The sequence below is a fragment of the Aspergillus homomorphus genome (genome assembly GCF_003184865.1).
Source record: "Aspergillus homomorphus CBS 101889 unplaced genomic scaffold BO97scaffold_5, whole genome shotgun sequence".
Lineage (NCBI taxonomy): Eukaryota > Fungi > Ascomycota > Eurotiomycetes > Eurotiales > Aspergillaceae > Aspergillus > Aspergillus homomorphus.
Genome location: NW_020291891.1, coordinates 522,834 through 539,266, shown reverse-complemented (window position 1 = coordinate 539,266; position 16,433 = coordinate 522,834). Strand labels below are relative to the sequence as shown.

At 52.3% G+C, this 16,433-nt stretch overlaps 6 protein-coding genes across 6 annotated transcripts; 1 reads left to right on the top strand and 5 right to left on the bottom strand.

Annotated features, from left to right (window-relative positions):
• Nucleotides 1-434: 434 nt before the first annotated feature.
• Nucleotides 435-2,425, bottom strand: BO97DRAFT_213447 (bZIP transcription factor). Its single transcript, XM_025690595.1, has 4 exons — nucleotides 2,053-2,425; nucleotides 1,498-1,714; nucleotides 921-1,421; nucleotides 435-869 (listed from the first exon to the last, which is right to left on the bottom strand). The coding sequence occupies exons 1-4, from the start codon at nucleotides 2,239-2,241 to the stop codon at nucleotides 544-546; spliced, it is 1,233 nt and encodes a 410-aa protein (XP_025554641.1). The 5' UTR covers nucleotides 2,242-2,425; the 3' UTR covers nucleotides 435-543.
• A 3,387-nt stretch (nucleotides 2,426-5,812) lies between these two features.
• On the top strand, nucleotides 5,813-7,640 carry pex19 (putative peroxisomal membrane protein receptor Pex19). The gene is made up of 3 exons (XM_025700440.1): nucleotides 5,813-6,257; nucleotides 6,356-7,320; nucleotides 7,381-7,640. Exons 1-3 carry the CDS (start codon nucleotides 6,035-6,037, stop codon nucleotides 7,489-7,491), a joined length of 1,299 nt encoding a protein of 432 aa, XP_025554640.1. The 5' UTR covers nucleotides 5,813-6,034; the 3' UTR covers nucleotides 7,492-7,640.
• Nucleotides 7,641-7,664: 24 nt separating this feature from the next.
• BO97DRAFT_213342 (uncharacterized protein) lies at nucleotides 7,665-9,150 on the bottom strand. The gene has a single exon (XM_025690594.1). It carries the CDS (start codon nucleotides 8,919-8,921, stop codon nucleotides 7,839-7,841), a length of 1,083 nt encoding a protein of 360 aa, XP_025554639.1. The 5' UTR covers nucleotides 8,922-9,150; the 3' UTR covers nucleotides 7,665-7,838.
• Nucleotides 9,151-9,384: 234 nt separating this feature from the next.
• Nucleotides 9,385-11,137, bottom strand: BO97DRAFT_468398 (MFS general substrate transporter; the record flags this gene model as incomplete). Its single annotated transcript, XM_025699739.1, has 5 exons — nucleotides 9,385-9,876; nucleotides 9,943-10,369; nucleotides 10,427-10,559; nucleotides 10,625-10,738; nucleotides 10,804-11,137. The coding sequence occupies 5 exons, from the start codon at nucleotides 11,135-11,137 to the stop codon at nucleotides 9,385-9,387; spliced, it is 1,500 nt and encodes a 499-aa protein (XP_025554638.1).
• An 830-nt stretch (nucleotides 11,138-11,967) lies between these two features.
• On the bottom strand, nucleotides 11,968-12,816 carry BO97DRAFT_213285 (uncharacterized protein). Its single transcript, XM_025690593.1, has 2 exons — nucleotides 12,458-12,816; nucleotides 11,968-12,367 (listed from the first exon to the last, which is right to left on the bottom strand). The coding sequence occupies exons 1-2, from the start codon at nucleotides 12,729-12,731 to the stop codon at nucleotides 12,183-12,185; spliced, it is 459 nt and encodes a 152-aa protein (XP_025554637.1). The 5' UTR covers nucleotides 12,732-12,816; the 3' UTR covers nucleotides 11,968-12,182.
• Nucleotides 12,755-14,052, bottom strand: midA (putative cell wall protein). Its single transcript, XM_025690592.1, has one exon. The coding sequence runs from the start codon at nucleotides 13,757-13,759 to the stop codon at nucleotides 12,902-12,904; it is 858 nt and encodes a 285-aa protein (XP_025554636.1). The 5' UTR covers nucleotides 13,760-14,052; the 3' UTR covers nucleotides 12,755-12,901.
• Nucleotides 14,053-16,433: the final 2,381 nt, after the last annotated feature.

The window sequence follows — 16,433 nt, the reverse complement described above, 5'->3', positions numbered from 1 at the left end:
CTCTGCCATTGGATGCGGCATAATGAATGATGCTGTCATTGTCCTGCACGGGGCGACTCACATGACCTGAACCCATGTGACCTGGAAGCTACAGCGCATTGGAACAAAACTCGTTATCACGTATTCTCGCATCGAAAGACTACCAGATATATATATGTCCATCGGAGCTGAGAGACGGCCCCGCGGCAACCGCTCGGCAAGCCAATCGTGCATAAAAAAAACGAAATATAGACTAAAAATAGGCCGTCCATGCATGAACCTCTTTCTTTCGGCACCGCTTTTCTTTTCTTCAAACAATAGATAACGATAACCCCGTCCAACAACATTGAGGCGACAAGAACAGCAATCGAACAGCAAATCAAATGGTATCAACCGCAGAACGCCAAGCAATGCTTCAAAGTTTCAACTTTTGTCTTCCAGTCATGAAGGTGCCCGGAGGGGCGGCCAGGTAAAGAAGCCTGATTCGGCCCTCGCGAGCATCACCCGTAGATGAGAAGTCATACATGCGACGCATGAAAAGAAGCAAACATAGGAAACAAAAAATCAATGACGCGTACTGTTTTGTTCGTAGCTAAAAGGGGTTTGGAAGTGCATGCTGGCACTGAGTCCGAACGGATCGGCATCTAACATGGGCTCATAGTTGCCCAAGAGATGGTTGGACGAGGTTGTCGGGGCGTTGGTGGCACCATACGCACCATTGCTCCCTTCGCCGGTGTGTGGATGATATTGATTGAGACCGTGCTGTCCCATCGGATGGGCACCCTGCGTCACGGAGCTCGGGTTGTTGTAGCCGGACACATAGGATGGGGCTCCTACAGCTGACTCATGCTCGTCATCAATCATGTCTGCCTGAGCATCATATTCTTGTTCTGTACGATGATTAATGCCCGAGTCCGTGAAGTCACAAACAGCGATCTTACCTAGTTGATCGTAGTGCTTCTGGAAGGGAGAAGGGTAGTAGGCAGAGGGAACACGGCCAGCACGCGGACCCGTACCTCCAGGCAGAGCAGATTTCGGGTCAGCCGTATCGGGCTGGCCGATACTCATCGGAGGAGTCGTCTGGCTCAAGTTCCGCGAGTGGGCAATCATCTGCGAACGCTGAGTGTGCGGATCAACACCAGCCGGCGACATCGCACCTTGGAAGGGGAAGCCGGGGGACTTGGCGTGAGAGGGGGAGGAGGCATGGGAAGGAGGCGTGGCCTGATATTGCGGCGAGGGAATGCCATATGCATTATCGCGGTGTTGTGACATGCCAAAAGGTTCCTTGGGAGCTATGCCTTGAGGGTGTCTTTGGGCGGAATTGCGATTTACGGCCGCGCGCTCCAAGGCAGAGGGGGGCTTGGTCGTCATCGGGTTGGGCTTGGCGGGAGCCGGACCAGGGGCCCCGGCTTTGAGTCGCAGTTCAGCTTGAACATCGATGCCTATGAGTGGTTAGCGTGGCTGAAACAGCGACAACTCTATCGGAGATGTAGTAAAAGTATAGATAGGGACACCAACCTTTTTCGAGTAAGATGCGTTCCAGTAGGGAATTCTTATAGCGTAGCATTAAGCATTCATCAGCAGCGGTGCGATGATTCTGCTGCAGCGTCTGAAGGGACTCCTCATTTCGCTTGATAGTTGATTCAAGCTGACGGATGTATTCTGTGCGACGCTCGCGGAAGGCAGCCTGGGCCTGGCGATTGCGTTGCTTTCGCTCTTCCGATGTGGCGTAGATCTGATAAGGACAGGGTTAGCTAGTGAAGCTAGAATGCGGGACGATAAGAAAGAAGGAATAAGGAACGAATAAGGGGGATAGGCAAGCGATAAAGCAGGTGAAGGGGAACAGGAGGTGCATGGAAAGATGAAGCAGGAGGGCGAGGGAGTGATCTGACAGGGCGATAAGGGACAGAAGGGAAAGGTGATGATAATGATAAATGATAATCGTGCGGGGCCCCGGGCTGGCACGCAGGGCCAGCACGACAGAAGAGATAAGAGATGAACCAGCGGGGAGAGGCACAGGCAATATAAAAGGGAGCAAAGGAACCTCGCGCATCAGCTCAGTCTCTTACGTACAGGCTTTCGTCCACCCTTTCGCTTTTGTGTCTGGGCCACATCCTGGGTTAGGATCTCGCCATCCGCCTCAGGCGTTGACACTGCTGAACTGATTGAACCCTCAGCCATCGGCTCCGATTTAGGCACGACCGGATCCGTGGCCGGCTCATTTTGAATGGGATGGCTGGTGGTCTCGACCATAGAGACCATTGGTATCTAAAGTGGAAAAGGGGGGGAAGGACGTTTGAAGTCTTGTCCCCCTCTTCCGTGAATTGAGTAAAAGATGGCCCTTGGGGGAAGAAGGGAAATGGAGGATTTCCTTGGACAGCGATGATGTGCCCCCCTTGCGTTGCTGCGTGAGTTGGTGGTGGATGAGTCACCCAACAGAATCCGGGGTTTGGCTGATATAACCTAAAAAGCCAAAGGAGGGGAAGGATGGAAAATGAGGGGAAACTTTTAGATAATAGCAAAAAGGTCCCCCAGGGTTAAAAAAAAGAATTAAAGGAAGATGACAGATCGAAGATCAGATACGCCCCAGGGACGAACCAACTAACTTTCCTCCGCCTTCTTCACGAAAGATGATGTCCACCGAAGTTGGGATAAACGCGATGGGAGGCGGAATAAGATTAGATGAGATAATGAAAACCTCTCCAAACCACCTTGATAGGAAGATTGAACCCGGCGGGGAAAGGAGACGGCTGCTGCGAGATGAGAGTTCAGACGCAGCAAACGCGCGGATGGGCGGCAAAAGAGGGGACGTGCGAGTTCAGACTGGAGGGTCGCAGGGGATGCAGCGGAGCAAGTGACATAAAGGAAATTGGGGACACTGGTGTGCGAGAGATAACCAGCAGGCGATGGCGGCGGGCTGAAGACGTGGTGGGAGGAAGGAGAAAGAGGGAAAGGGCGAGAAGGTGGGAAGATGTGAGGTAAAATTATTTACTAAAAAGAACGGGGTAGACCTTAAGACTAAGAAAAGAGCCTTCAACCAACCTACTAAAGAGGGCAAAGCATAAGAGCGAGACTAGTCAGGGAAAAATTGGAGCATGGAAAGAAGGAAGGGAACAGAAGGTGTGGAAGGATTGGAAGAAAAAGAAAAAAAGAAAGGAAAAAAAAAAGTCTCATCGGGCTTATTACTTCTACCCATTCCTTCTCTCCTCATCTAGTCTCTAAATTCTACCTACCATACTCTCAGTCGATTCCCTCCCACGATTCAAATCTATTACCTCTTGTTCTGTTCTCTAACACTCTCTCCTCGTCAATATTTCCCTTGAGGGGTTCTGACCATTCCAGGGGAAAGAGAGCAAAGGGAAGAGGAAGTAAAAAAAAAAGGTGAAAAAGAAGGAACAGATGATCCAATCAATTCTTACCCTCCAATCCCACTCGGAGGGGTTTGCGCTGTCTGGTCAAGACGTTATGAACTGGGTTGGTAGTTTCGCCGCTCCCAAAACTCTCGCCGAAGGGGCTTATTTGACGGCCACCAAGTGGATAGGAACGGGCTTCCATTCTACAACACTTACTCTGTTTCAAAGGCGCTCTCATAGATGATTGGTAACCATTCTTTAGAGATGGGCGAGAACTATACCTGACCATCTACACTTTCATCCGCGCAAGAGACGGAATTCTCCCTCTGGCATCTTTGCCAGTCGTTCCGGGATCATCTTAGCAAGTGAGCAAGGCGGGCAGTATGATCCCTCCCCCTCCCCCTCCCCCTCTTCTTGCCCTTACTGGGCTGGCAGCGGCACCATTTCCCAAGAGAGACGAAGTATCCACCACAAGGCCTGACCCAGCCGAAGATCCGTCCAAGGTACGCCAGGCGTCCAGACGGCCAGACAAGAACCAAGCGAGAGAGAGCCCAAGGGGGAGAGAGAGCACTGAAGACAGAAGCAGCAAGCAAGCAAGGCAGCAAGCAAGCAAGCAAGCAAGCAGACAGGCCAGAAGCCAGCGAGCGACTTGCGCAGCCAGGTCGTCTTCTGACTGGCCACAGGCTAGTCCGCCGTGCCCCATGCAGGGCAACGGGTGGAGAGGTGGGAGGGAGGGAGAACGTGTCGCGCGGTCTGACGCCTTACGCTTTAGATCGCGGTCCGCGGAACTGGTGGCAGCATCAATGCTTCTGTTCGGATCTTCCATGCGGTCCGTCGTCATCTGATTGTTCATCACACTATAGAGAAAGAAAGAGAAGTTGTAGTACGTACGTAGGTCAACTTTTGCTTCTTCCCAGATCACAGGGGAGATACCTCTGCAGTTTACACCTTCACACCTTCCACGATAACTGGGATGAGGGCAGGGAGGGGTTCGGTTCTTACTCTCGGTCCACAGCCCCGCGGAGATGTTCCGGCCGGGGCAACAACAATAGTCAATAGCACGATCACTTCAATAAATCCGTGAGAGAGTGGATGTTGGATGATGGATGGTTCCGGCCAGAGATTTCTTTCGCAGGTTCCATTGGGGCGGAATTCTTGTCCTCTTTGCGTCTACTCTCCTTCCTCTACGTACCTCGGTTGCTACAGAATCCGTAACTCGTACTCGATCGATCTCACATTGGGGGTGGTCTTGTCTGACCTTCGACTTTGCCATGCCATGCCATGCCATGCCACACACACTGTCATGGAATAACGCTGCAATGACTAGTTATGTGACGTGACCAAACCAGACGAGGATTTCCCCTGCTTCCGCACTGGCCGTGGTCTGGATTGCTTGGTGTGCTTACCTTACCATACCACGCAGGTACAGTACTTTGCTCGACTAAATTGCCCTTCTCAACCAAGAATGGAAGGATGAAATGGGCTCCCTCCAGGCACATTTCTCGCCTCTTTCCTCTGCACCTGACCTGAACTACCGTAGGTAGACCAATCTGCTTACTACTGTACTGTCTGTATAAGGAAACATCCACAACCATAGTGCGAGGTGACAGACATCCCTGCGACACGAGCATCAAACGTGACCAGCCGCCAAAGAAAAAGAAAAAGAAAACTAAACAACCCCAGACCGGACTTTGCCCGTTCCCATTCCCCAAAGCTAAATAGGAGATCTCCGATAGCACGAAGGCGGGGAGGAGAAGAGTTGGTTCTTCCCTCGGCGCGGCCCTCGCCTACTGTTCTTCCTTCTGCTCAGATCTGCAACCCCATTAGTTATTGCTTACTTACTTTACCTCGCCGTCTGGGGGTGGGAGGGATCATCACGAGGTGCAGCCACGGGATCATCAGCTGAGGGTTTTCGAACAAATGGGCCGATGGATTGTCCTTAGCTTGGCATCGTGAGAAGGAGAGCAGGCAATCAATTCTGTCGCAGCTCGCTCTCTCTCTCTCTCTTTCTTTTGCCCATGACACTATTAACGTGGAAGCTTTGAACCTTGCAGTCCGTAGGAGAAGAAAAAGAAAAAAGCAGGAATGACATGCACTTCTTGTGCGACGCTTGTACGTTAGTTAGTTTGGTCTCTCCAGATCCATCATCATCAACTCTTATGTCATATCCACTTCTCTCCTCGTTACCCCGTGATATTTCGATCCATGCGATTCCCTTCCCTACGGATGACTGGAGTCATTTTCCGTTCGTTTGCAGGGCAGGGAGTGACAGACCGAACGAAAAAAAAAACTTCAAGTGTAACCGATTTGCTATCGCATTGTTCTCCCGCAGTTGGCCATGAATAGATGAAAGTTGCGTAGATATTGAAATGGTTTCAGTAGTGGGTGGTGGTCGGCAGCAGCACCGCCGAGGATTGAACCTCGCTCTAATTCCCTATCCGGATTAATCAGTCATTTCTTTCCCCTTCACATGAAGGAAACCACCATCACTACCAGCCGTCGCTCACTTACTCCCCTCTCTCCTTCACTCCCTCACTCTTTTAACCCATTCATCAACAAAGAATAATCCTCACGCATCATTTTTCCCATTTAATTCAACGAGGGAATAAAGCCCACCCCAATCGAACCCACCCCTCACCACCAACCAACCACCTCGGCAATATAAAAAAAAAAAGAGCCACCACTGCAAAAGGGAAACAAAAATGTCGTCCAACGCCCCAACAGACCCCAAGTCTTCAGATCACAACACACCCACGGAGAGTCCAACAGCAACAATTACACCCTCATCAAAGAACCCCTCCAGCAACCCCACAGAAACCAACCCCAACCCCGCCACAGCGACGACGGCGTCGACAACGACCACCCCGCAACCGGCACAAATCGCCGAAGACGAAGACGAAGACTCGGACTTCGACGAATTAGACGGTAAACCACTTTGCCTCCCATCACTGCAACCTCTACAACTCCCAGTGGGCCCTACTATATATACACTCAGCAAGATAACTAACGCAACGAAAACACAGACGTCCTCGACAACTTCAACAAACCACAACCATCCACCGCCGCCGCCGCAGCCGCCAATGCGCCGACGACCACATCGCAAAACCCCGAGGACGTCGACCTGGACGAGGAGGCGTTCCTGAAACAACTCGAGAAGGACATGGCGGATTTGATGGGTGGTGGTGGTGGCGGGGCCGGCCCCGCCGACGCGAAGACAGCAGAAAGTGGAATGCCCGCCGGGTTCGGGGACGATGAATCGCTCGATAAGGACGCGGAGATGTTCGCCAAGTACCTCGAGGAGAGTGGGGTGTCGGCGGAGGATTTTCTGAAGCAATTGGTGGGCGATATGATGAAAGGAGAGAGTAAAGGTGCGGCGGGCAGTAAAGATCCGGCGGCGGCGGCGGGGACGAGCAGTAAGAAGAAGAACAGCAAGAGCAAGGGGAAGAAGAAGAGCGCTGGTGCTGGTGCTGGTGCTGCTGGCTCAAATGGCAACGGCGGAGCTACTGCGGCTGGGGAATCGTCATCATCGTCCACTGCTAAGGCTGCGGACGCGATTCCCGAAACCTTCAATGATACCATCCAGCGGACGATCGAGCGGATGAAGGAATCCGGCGATAAGGCGACGGCGGCGGCGGAGGAGGACGGCGACGACGCGAATGACCTAGTGGCGCAGCTGATCAAGGCGATCGAGGCCGGAGCGGGCGCCGGCGGCGACGGCGATGACGCCGACCTCACGAAGATGTTCATGGGCATGATGGAGCAGCTGTCCAACAAGGAGATCCTGTATGAGCCGATGAAGGAGCTGAACACCAAGTTCGGGCCGTGGATTGCCGAGAACAAGGCCAGCGGCAAGGTGTCGGACGAGGAAATGGTGCGCTACGAGAAGCAGGCCGGCGTCGTCGCGCAAATTGTCGCTAAGTTCGAGGAGGAGGGCTACACGGATGAGGATGCCAAGTGTCGCGAGTATGTCTGGGAGAAGATGCAGGAGGTGAGTTGCCTTATTCATTTAAGACGAGAGAGGCTGTATCGACTAACCACAATCACACAGATGCAAGCCTGTGGTAACCCTCCGGATGAGTTGATCTCGGCGCCGATGATGGAGGACCTCATGGGTGGCGGCGGTGCTGGAGCGGGAGCTCCGGACTGTCCGCAGCAATAGAAGTGTTGCGTTGCGTGTTTTTGAGCATAGCTGATGCTGGTATGTGCTGGATCGGCTTTTGTTTGCGTATTGTACATATATCCATCTGTTTGCGTCTGGCCGAGACAAATGTCATGATGTAGTGGTTTAGCAATGAGAAAGAGTATCGCATAAATGAATGAAATTAACCAAGTGATATTGTAGACAGTAAAGATGTCCAAGCGCCTATCTGCTTATCCAACCATAAAACCACACATTATATACCCGACTGAACGACGGAAACCAGCAACCTATATACAAGAACCAAACCACAAACCAAAGACCCAACCATCGACCCGCAACAGCTGGACCAATCCCCCCCAAAAAACTCACGAAACATCCATATCCAATCCAAGCATCCCGTCCCCATCCCCATGCCCATGAACCGCATGCCCATGATCCCCCACCAAATCCATAAAAATATCATCATACTCCCGTTCATCCTCCTCCTCCTCCTCCTCCTCCCAACCAGACTGAAACCCAGACCCAGAGGAACCCCCCCTCTCAACCTCCAAAATATACTCATCCAACGCATCCCTCTCCCTCTGCCCCTCCCCATCAACAACATCCCCATCCCAATCCTCCTCTAAATCAACTAGATCCGCAAACTCATGAACAGCAACCCTCCGCATCGCCTCCCCCCACCGCCGCTGCTCCGCCACAGCCTCAAGAAGCACAAGCTGCTCGCCGCGGTCCTCGAAGCGGCCGTCGTCGCGCGCGCGCTTCACGCGGTTCAGGAACGCGTTGCGGCGGGTAGTTTGCGCGGCGGGGGAGGTGGTTGTGCTGGTGTATTTTCTATTGTTCTGGGATAGGAGGGGGTTGGCGTGGTGGGTTGTGTAGCGGGTTGCGAAGCGTGAGGGGGTTGCGGAGTTTGCGGAGCGCCGGGGGTTGATTGTTGTGGTTGAGGTGGGTGGGGAGGAGAGAATGTTTGTTTGATTTTGGGTGGTGAAGAGGGTGTTCGTTTGGTTTGGGGTCTTGGGGGCGAAGCTGAAGAGCGGGCCGGGGCCTTCGCCTGCCGCGTGGTGTTTCTGGACGGGCGAGCCGGAGGTTGAGGTTGAGGATGGCGGGGAGGATGGGAGGTACGGGGTGTTGGTGGTTGCGGATAGTGGGCTCGTGAAGATGCTGGGGTTCGGAGTGCTTTGGTTTGTTGCGCTCATGCTCATTGTCATTGCTGGGGGGGAGGATGATGGTGATGGTGATGATGGAAGGTGGCGTGGGGTGAGTGGTGAGGGTCGACGACGCGTGGGTGTGCTGTAGTGCTGCTGCTGCTGCTGTTGCGGTTGGGGTTCAGTGGATGGTGTTGTGCTTGTGCTTGTGTGGAATTGGAATTGGTATTGGTTTGAGGGTTGTGGTTGCTGCTGCTGCTGCTGCTGCTGCTGATATATACTCGTAGACTGCGGCGCGAACATCATGGTGAAGGTGAGAGAGAGGCAAGTCGCAAGTCGCGATTGATCGCTGGTACAGAGATGGTCGGCTGTTTGGTTCCGAAGGGTAGTCCCACTTCTATCTATGGTTTAGGGTAGAGGAATAGCGGGTGCAAAGCAATGAATCAGTAAATCGCCAGTAGCTCAATTAACTGTAAGTACGAAGTATCAGACGATAAGGCGAATAGCTGGTTTTTACAGCCAATCTGTCGTCCAGCCACCGCGTTAACGCGAAGGATTCTTTTGCTGCCGGCATTCCCGCAACGCGTCCGCGTCGGACACGGGGTCACGTGTTGTCACTGGATCGAGTCATATTGCATTCCTCAGGTTGTCAGGCAAATATGTTGTGTTGATTCTGCTTGAACAGGAGGAGACTATGGTGATTACATGTTCCAGATAACGGATATTGGCATGTATGGTCCGTTCCCATATGTAGATACCTATATACAGACTACTCCCCATGCACTCTATCAGGAATTCTCAACCGAACCAGTAAGACCGACCCAACAAGATACACACCCCCGGCCAGAAGAAACGGCAGCCCGAACCACGCCGGCCCCAAACGCAGTCCCAATCGAAACGCATAAGCCAGGAGCGGACCGGAAACCACGATTCCAAAGGACGTCACAGCTGACGCAGATGAATACAGTGTTCCCACGTGGTCCGGTCGAACCAGCGCCGTCACGAAGCTACGGCACGACACTGCGAAGGCCGCGCCCAACGAGAGGAGCACGATGCCCAGGACCAGCATGGCCCAGGATGCGGTCGTGGCGATGACGAGGAAGCCGAGGGCGGAGACGAAACTACTGGCCTGCGCCAGTCGTAGGTCTTTCAACTTGCCTGGAAGATGGAGATACCGGGTGAGCAAGAAGGATAGGGCGGGCATAAGGAGGAGGAAGTTCGCTAATGTGATGAGGCCGCGTAAGGAGATGAGGAGGCTAGACTTTGGGAAGCTGTAAGCTCTTTGACCTCTGAGTACATGTATAGTGGAGGTGATGGCGGTGCTTACATTGCCAATACTCCAATGGAAGCGCTTCGACGTATACTGAAGCAGGAGGCTGGTCGACTGCTTGCTGATGGACGTGACGAACAGCGCAAAGAGACACACGGCGACGCCGGGGCTGCTCATGATAAACCGGGTCGAGTCGCGGAGCTCCCGCATCTTGCCCTTGATAAACTGTCTCACCGAGTCCTTGCGAGCCGGGTACGACGGTGTCTCTTCCTCGTTAGTGGGCGTAGTCGTCAAGACAATCTTCGATCTGGCGTCGGTCAAAGTCTCCGGCATGAGGAACGCACACAGTGACCCGACAATTGCAACCCCGAGTCCTAGCACATATGGCAGCCATGGATCACGAGCCATGAGATATGCGCTGACCGGGGTGGCTAGGACTTCCGACACGATGACCGCACTGGTGAGGCGGAACAGGGCCGTGGCTCTATTCGTACATCAGCAATCGAGTATCACGGGCCATCCACGCTGTGGCTATACATACATCTCGTCCTCTGGAAAGCGGTCCGCAACCATGACCAGCGCAATGGATGAAAGAGCGATGTCCCCGCCACCAATGAGCCTCCACATCCCCGATAGCCAGACCAGCCGCAGTGGTAGGACAGTAGGATACAAGCCTTGCAAGAATCATCAGCATTAGCCGACGTGTAGCCCAGGGACACAAAACCGAAGCATCACTCACAAACAACACGGACCCAGATCTCCCCGAGAAGAATCCCTAGGATCCCCAGCAAAAGAACCGGCTTGCGTCCCCAGCGATCCGCCAACACGCCATACGGGACAGACAAAAGAATGCCTACAATCGTATCAGCCTGTTGTAGTATAGCCATGATATGCCAGACACAAAATTGGTCACCATACCCGGTAAGACATCAGATGTCTCCTTCCACCCATTCACGAGAGCCAGTTCACTCTGCACCGGCTCAGACTTACACACCCCCTCCGTGGGTACTGCGTCTGCTGGATTCCCCAAAGCAGCCATGTAGTTGCGGCAGACAATGTCCTCGAAAATCTTCGTTTGCGGAGCGGCGGTCAGGTAGAATCCGAAATCCATGGCGAGGATGAGCATGGACGCGGTGACCATCACGGCTAGTTTCTGTGAGCTCGACGCGGATGTTCTTGGGACTTGGTCGGTCCCTAATAATGGCGCGTTCTCATCTTGAGTGTCCCCCCTCGTGTCGGGTGTGGTTGTCATTGGGTTTAGTTAGTCTGCTGGTAGGGTTGTGCTTGAAGTCGCGGAGTGTCGAACGCCAACAGACAATGTTGGATGGAGATGTTGGGCGGAAGAGTGATAAGAGATGATGTGACATGGTGACAGGTAGAAAGACGTCGTCGGGTCGAGAAGGGGGAAGGGGGACGCTAATTAGCGCCCATCCTTGAATGAACTACTGCTGCTACTTAGTAGACGCTAACAAGGGATGTCCCATTGGACCTCTGATAGAGCCTTAGAGTGAGATAAGAAGATACGCAAGCTGACCGTCATAGAGCTGAGGGGGTTCAGGCGTTATAGTTTGGCCACAAATACCAAAATATCGAAGAATAGGTTCGATACGCCTGACCACCGTCTATAAATGATGCTGTAGCGATACTTACATGTTCAAGTGCTGCAGAGTCTAGCCAATTACAAGTCAATCGATCTATGGACCGATCCGTTTAACATGCTATTTGCATTGATGAGATAACCACCGCTATCTACTAGGTATCCCCGAGTGAATGACACCATCACGCTCAACTCAAGACTACCACAAAGATCACCATACACGCCGAGAGATGTAAAACGACTTGCTTTTCCAAGAAACTCCCCATGCATGAACAATCCCCCTATCTCCAATTCCCCTGATGGTCCTATAATACCCAACCCTCAGGATCGAAGCCGAAATCAACTCCAGACATCAGACACTCCGTCACCATCAGTTCTTTCCGTTGGCTAGTGTGTACATAAAAGACGAATCTCACCTCGAGCGACAATGTCTTGGAACGTGGATTCTGCGCATAAGCTCGCGCAGCTCGATTGAAACATTACTTGCTGGGGATTCGGGGCCATACTCAGTAAACCGCGTAAAGGAAACCGGGCGCAAGCCAGAACAGCCGGTATATATACCCTCAAATAATCATTCATGATGTATATTCTATACAGAGTGCTGCTCATGTATGACTCTCACAGAGATAGCTGCATCTGTATAGAGCAAGCGCACAGGAAGGAATCGGAATCCAGGCTGCAGCCAACATTTTAGTTCTACTTACCACCAGTATGGAAGATCGTGACCATATCGAAGCAGAATGACGACACCCTGCCGGACCGGGACATAAGGCGTTACACGCAGCGAGTATCTGCAGGGGGAAGGCTGTAGTTTATGCAGTCGATCGATCGGCTCCGACGCGGCCCCAAAGCAGCGATATTGCATGGTACGTGCTTTAAGGGTAGCTTTTCTTGTTCCTCGCATCAATGATCTACTGCAGAATCTACGAGCGAGACGTAAATACTTCTCAATCATTCAGTGAATTAAATACATACAATCGAAAGCTTTTTCAAGGCCGAGATCGAAGAACCTGCAATCCAGAGAGCAGAGATAGTGAGACGGGAGAATGCCACTGTCCAGGGTCTCCCTAGAAAGAATCAAATGCTTCGACAAGGGGGGAATCAAAGGAAAACAAAACCAACCATCAATGCTAGAGAACAAGATCCGCTGTGCTATGGTAAGGAGTGTAGTAGTATGTCGGAAAGAAGCGACATATAGTCTATCAAAGAGAACGGAAACGGTGGTTCTTCGGAGATGTGGAACACACATCAAAACAAAGAACTCAACAACAATAAAACATCAGTTCGAGGAATTCCTCGCCCACAAGCGCCATGAAAACTGCGTGATAATCGTACAAACTTTACAGTTCCGGACGGGTTACCCGGACAATGTATCTTTATTGCTAAAAGCAGATACAGAGACCGAATATCCGGCCAAACTTAAAAGTTCGAGGCCGCGTTTACTGGACCGGGGTTGTGATACTGGTCGAGCGTGGTCTTGAAGGGCGTTCCGCCGGCACCTGGGCTAGGTGCCTTCTCTCGAGCGCCCGATCCAACGGCAGTACCGCTCATGAGATCGGCAGCTTCGTCGTTGTCATGGGCAGCCTTGCGAGCGTGAATTCTCCAGGCCACCACCGCGATGGCTCCAATAATGATGGCACCACCGACACCCACAACAACACCAATGATGATCTTCTTCTGAGAGGACGAGAGGCCGGAGCTGCCGCTTGAGCTGTTGGAGGAAGCTCCGCTGAGGCTGGGGGAGTCGGTCGCACTGCTAGCCGGCGTGGAGGTGGTGGTGAGGGTGGTCTGCACAGGGGTTCCGCTGATGGTCTGGGTGGTGATGACAGTCTTCACGACGGGGGTAGCAGTGGTCTGAACCGTGGTCTCCGCAGTCGTATTGGGGCTATCTTTGGTGCTGCTGTTGTTGTTGTTATTGTTATTGTTGTTGTTGTTGTTCGAAGAGGTGGTAGTGGCAGCATCGGTAGTCTGCGGTGCAGTCGTATCGGGCTGTTTCGTTGTCTTGGCTGCTGGCTCCGTGGTGCTAGTAGTCTCCGAGCTCGATGTTGTCGTAGGCTCGGGCTGACTGGTGGTGGACGAAGTAGTTTCTTTGCTGGACGAGGTCGACTCGGTGGACGAGGTCGACTCGGCAGATGTTGTAGGAGCAGCATCTGTGGTGGCAGCAGCAGCGGCAGAGGTGACAGCGTTTCCTGCACTCGTGACCGCGGCGCTCTGACCAGCGACGACAGCCACGAGGGACAGGGTATAAAGGAAGAACGAGAGTCGAGCGGCTCGCATGATGAAGGTGGTTGGATGGGAGTACTAAATCGTAGTCGGGAATCTCTCAGAGGCTTCCAGCGCCAAACGGACGGAGGGGTGAGAGTTGACTGTCAGACGAGACGTGGATGGAACGATTCAGGAGGTCGGGTTTCGAACGCGATATGAGCCCAAAAGGGAGTAAGCGATCGTATCTGTAGTCGGGAGAGCGTGACAAGACACCGATAGAATAGATGTCTGCTTGAAGATGGGAGGGGTTAACGAGAGACTGCAGATATAGAAGACAACACCCAGAGGGCACACGATGATATGGTGGGTAAGAGAAAGAGCGTAAGGAGGCGCGGGATGGAGATGGTTGAAAAAGGAAAGGAAAGAGTGGGTCGTAGCGGCACCCACACTCACACAGTCAGTCATGCCGGTGGGGAGGGAAGGGAACGGAAGGACTGGACTTTGCGCAACACCGGCCGCTCAAAGTCACCGGGGCAGGCAATTCAAAACGCCAATCGTAAGCGTGTGCCCAGCCGTGGGCGCCCTCTAGTGTTGGCGCTAATGAGTCCCACTGACCAGTCAGCGGGTGCAAAATGAGACAGATTGACCAGGGGGTGTGTTCACTGCAGTTTTGGAACATTGGGACATTTTGGAGCATTGTTAGCCATTGTGAGCATTTTCAGGCGCCTGACTTCGGGGCAGTATCTTTGTTTGGGGCCTTTTTTTCTTCTTCTTTCTCTTTCTTCCAATTCAGGGCAAAGGGGAGGTTGGGTCAGCAGCCATTCTCCTGATTCGTGGTCTCTTCCACTCTTTTCCACTCTCCCACCGGCAGAGCCGAAGTTGGGTCTCACCCTAAGGCCGTTAGGATTATTATCTGTCCGTCAATTTGTGACCCTCCCCGTATACTTATTCATTCTAACGGGGTACTAGTGGCTAAATTAGTGCCCTTCTCTTTCATCTTTCCTTTTTGCCCACTTCTTGTCCACTCATAATTAGGTGATCAAATTGATAGTGTGGGAGATCTTTATCCGATCTCTAAACAGATTAATGAAGAATCCCGGTCTATGGTTCGGTGATACTATTTTAAGGTCCGTACCATGGGCTCAAAGTACCGTCAGTGACAGTACCACAGAACCTCATTCAGGTTCAACTTCAGTACCTTTCTTTCAAGCGCCTACCATAATTTCCTTCAGTCCTTACTCCTTAGGTAAGACTCGGCTCCAAAACAAATGCAGCAATGCATCAACCCGAATCTTCCTCCCTGGGGTTGCGCGTTTCGCCTGGAAATTCCCGCGTTCCTCCGCGTCGTGGGCAGTGGAACACTGGACCTAGTCAGTCCACATCATCCATCAGACCCTGAGGGGGGAGGGATGAACAGGTTGTCAGGTACTGCAGAAAAAGGAATCCGTGATTGGTACACGGTCTCGTGCCTGAAAGAAAATTTCGATTTAGACCCATCGACATATGCCGGTGCAGCCGACTGTGCACCATAAGCAGACTCTGTTTTTTATCTTTTCTTGGGAGGGAAGAAAGATCGCCTCAACCGCCCAACATGGTTTAGCGGGGCAAGCACAGGAGGCCATTCCTTCTTTGCTTGGCGATGCTGGAGCATGCCCTACGGTGTGGTGTTATACCGAGTCATTTGGATGCATCGTTAGTGCTTTAGTGCTTAGTAGAATTGAGTCGGATTATGTTGGATCTGGTGTATCAACGTGTCTGCTGTGCTATGCCTGGTTCCATCATCTAGGTGGTCTGGACACTGTCGCAAATCGACAGCTTGCGTGTCGCACGCGTTCAAGACCTGATCGGATGGAAAAACTTGGTCTTATCTGATCCAGTTGACACTTCCGTCCTTTCAAAGATCGCAAGACAGTTCACAGCTTCTTCCGTCTCTCTGATCTGTGATGTAAGTATGTCTCAGATGCAGACATTCGAAACCCAGAATGATATCATATCATAGCTCATTGAACGGGGTTGATCTATCAAGACTGCACAAACACAAGTAGAGCAATGGCCTTGAGCAGTGCACCCAAGGTATCCATTTAGCATGCGCGCTCTCTTGCTCTTCGCAATTTCAAGCTCTATGAATGGAAAGTTAGAGAGCATTGAATGCTACGGTGAATGGAAACCGTCCAAGCCTCATCATCACCATGCAGCGATCTCCGCCTCAACACTCAGACCATCGCGGGCTCTCATCGTCCAACTATAGGATCCAATATCATGCCCCTCAAACGGTACTGTTCGACCACGGATATCCCGAAGAGCTACACGAGATAGATACAAAGTATGCAGCCATGCTCCCAGCAGAGAACCATCTCCCCATCACGAGCCACTGGAATCAGCCACTAGCTGCAGGAAAGCTAGAAGCAATCCGACAGGTCATACCGTACGATCCACCGAACCTCAGTCAGCAAAACCCAAGACAGTACGAGAACAAGTAGCTGCGCAGAGCACCTGATCCGAAACCTCGTAAACACAACACCAGAGTCAAACTTCCAAGGCCTAAAAATGATCGCAGAAAGTGACAGCCACCCGGGCATCGCCACAGGGAGGGGAGGTGGGAGGCCGAGTTGCCACGAAAGCGAAGCCACTCACTCTTGCTCTGCCACAGCGTCATTTTTATTTGACTCACCGTGCATTCGTTTCCCGGGTGCAGACAATGGACAAAGCCTCCGTATCCATCCCGTATAATCCTGCTTAGTTATCT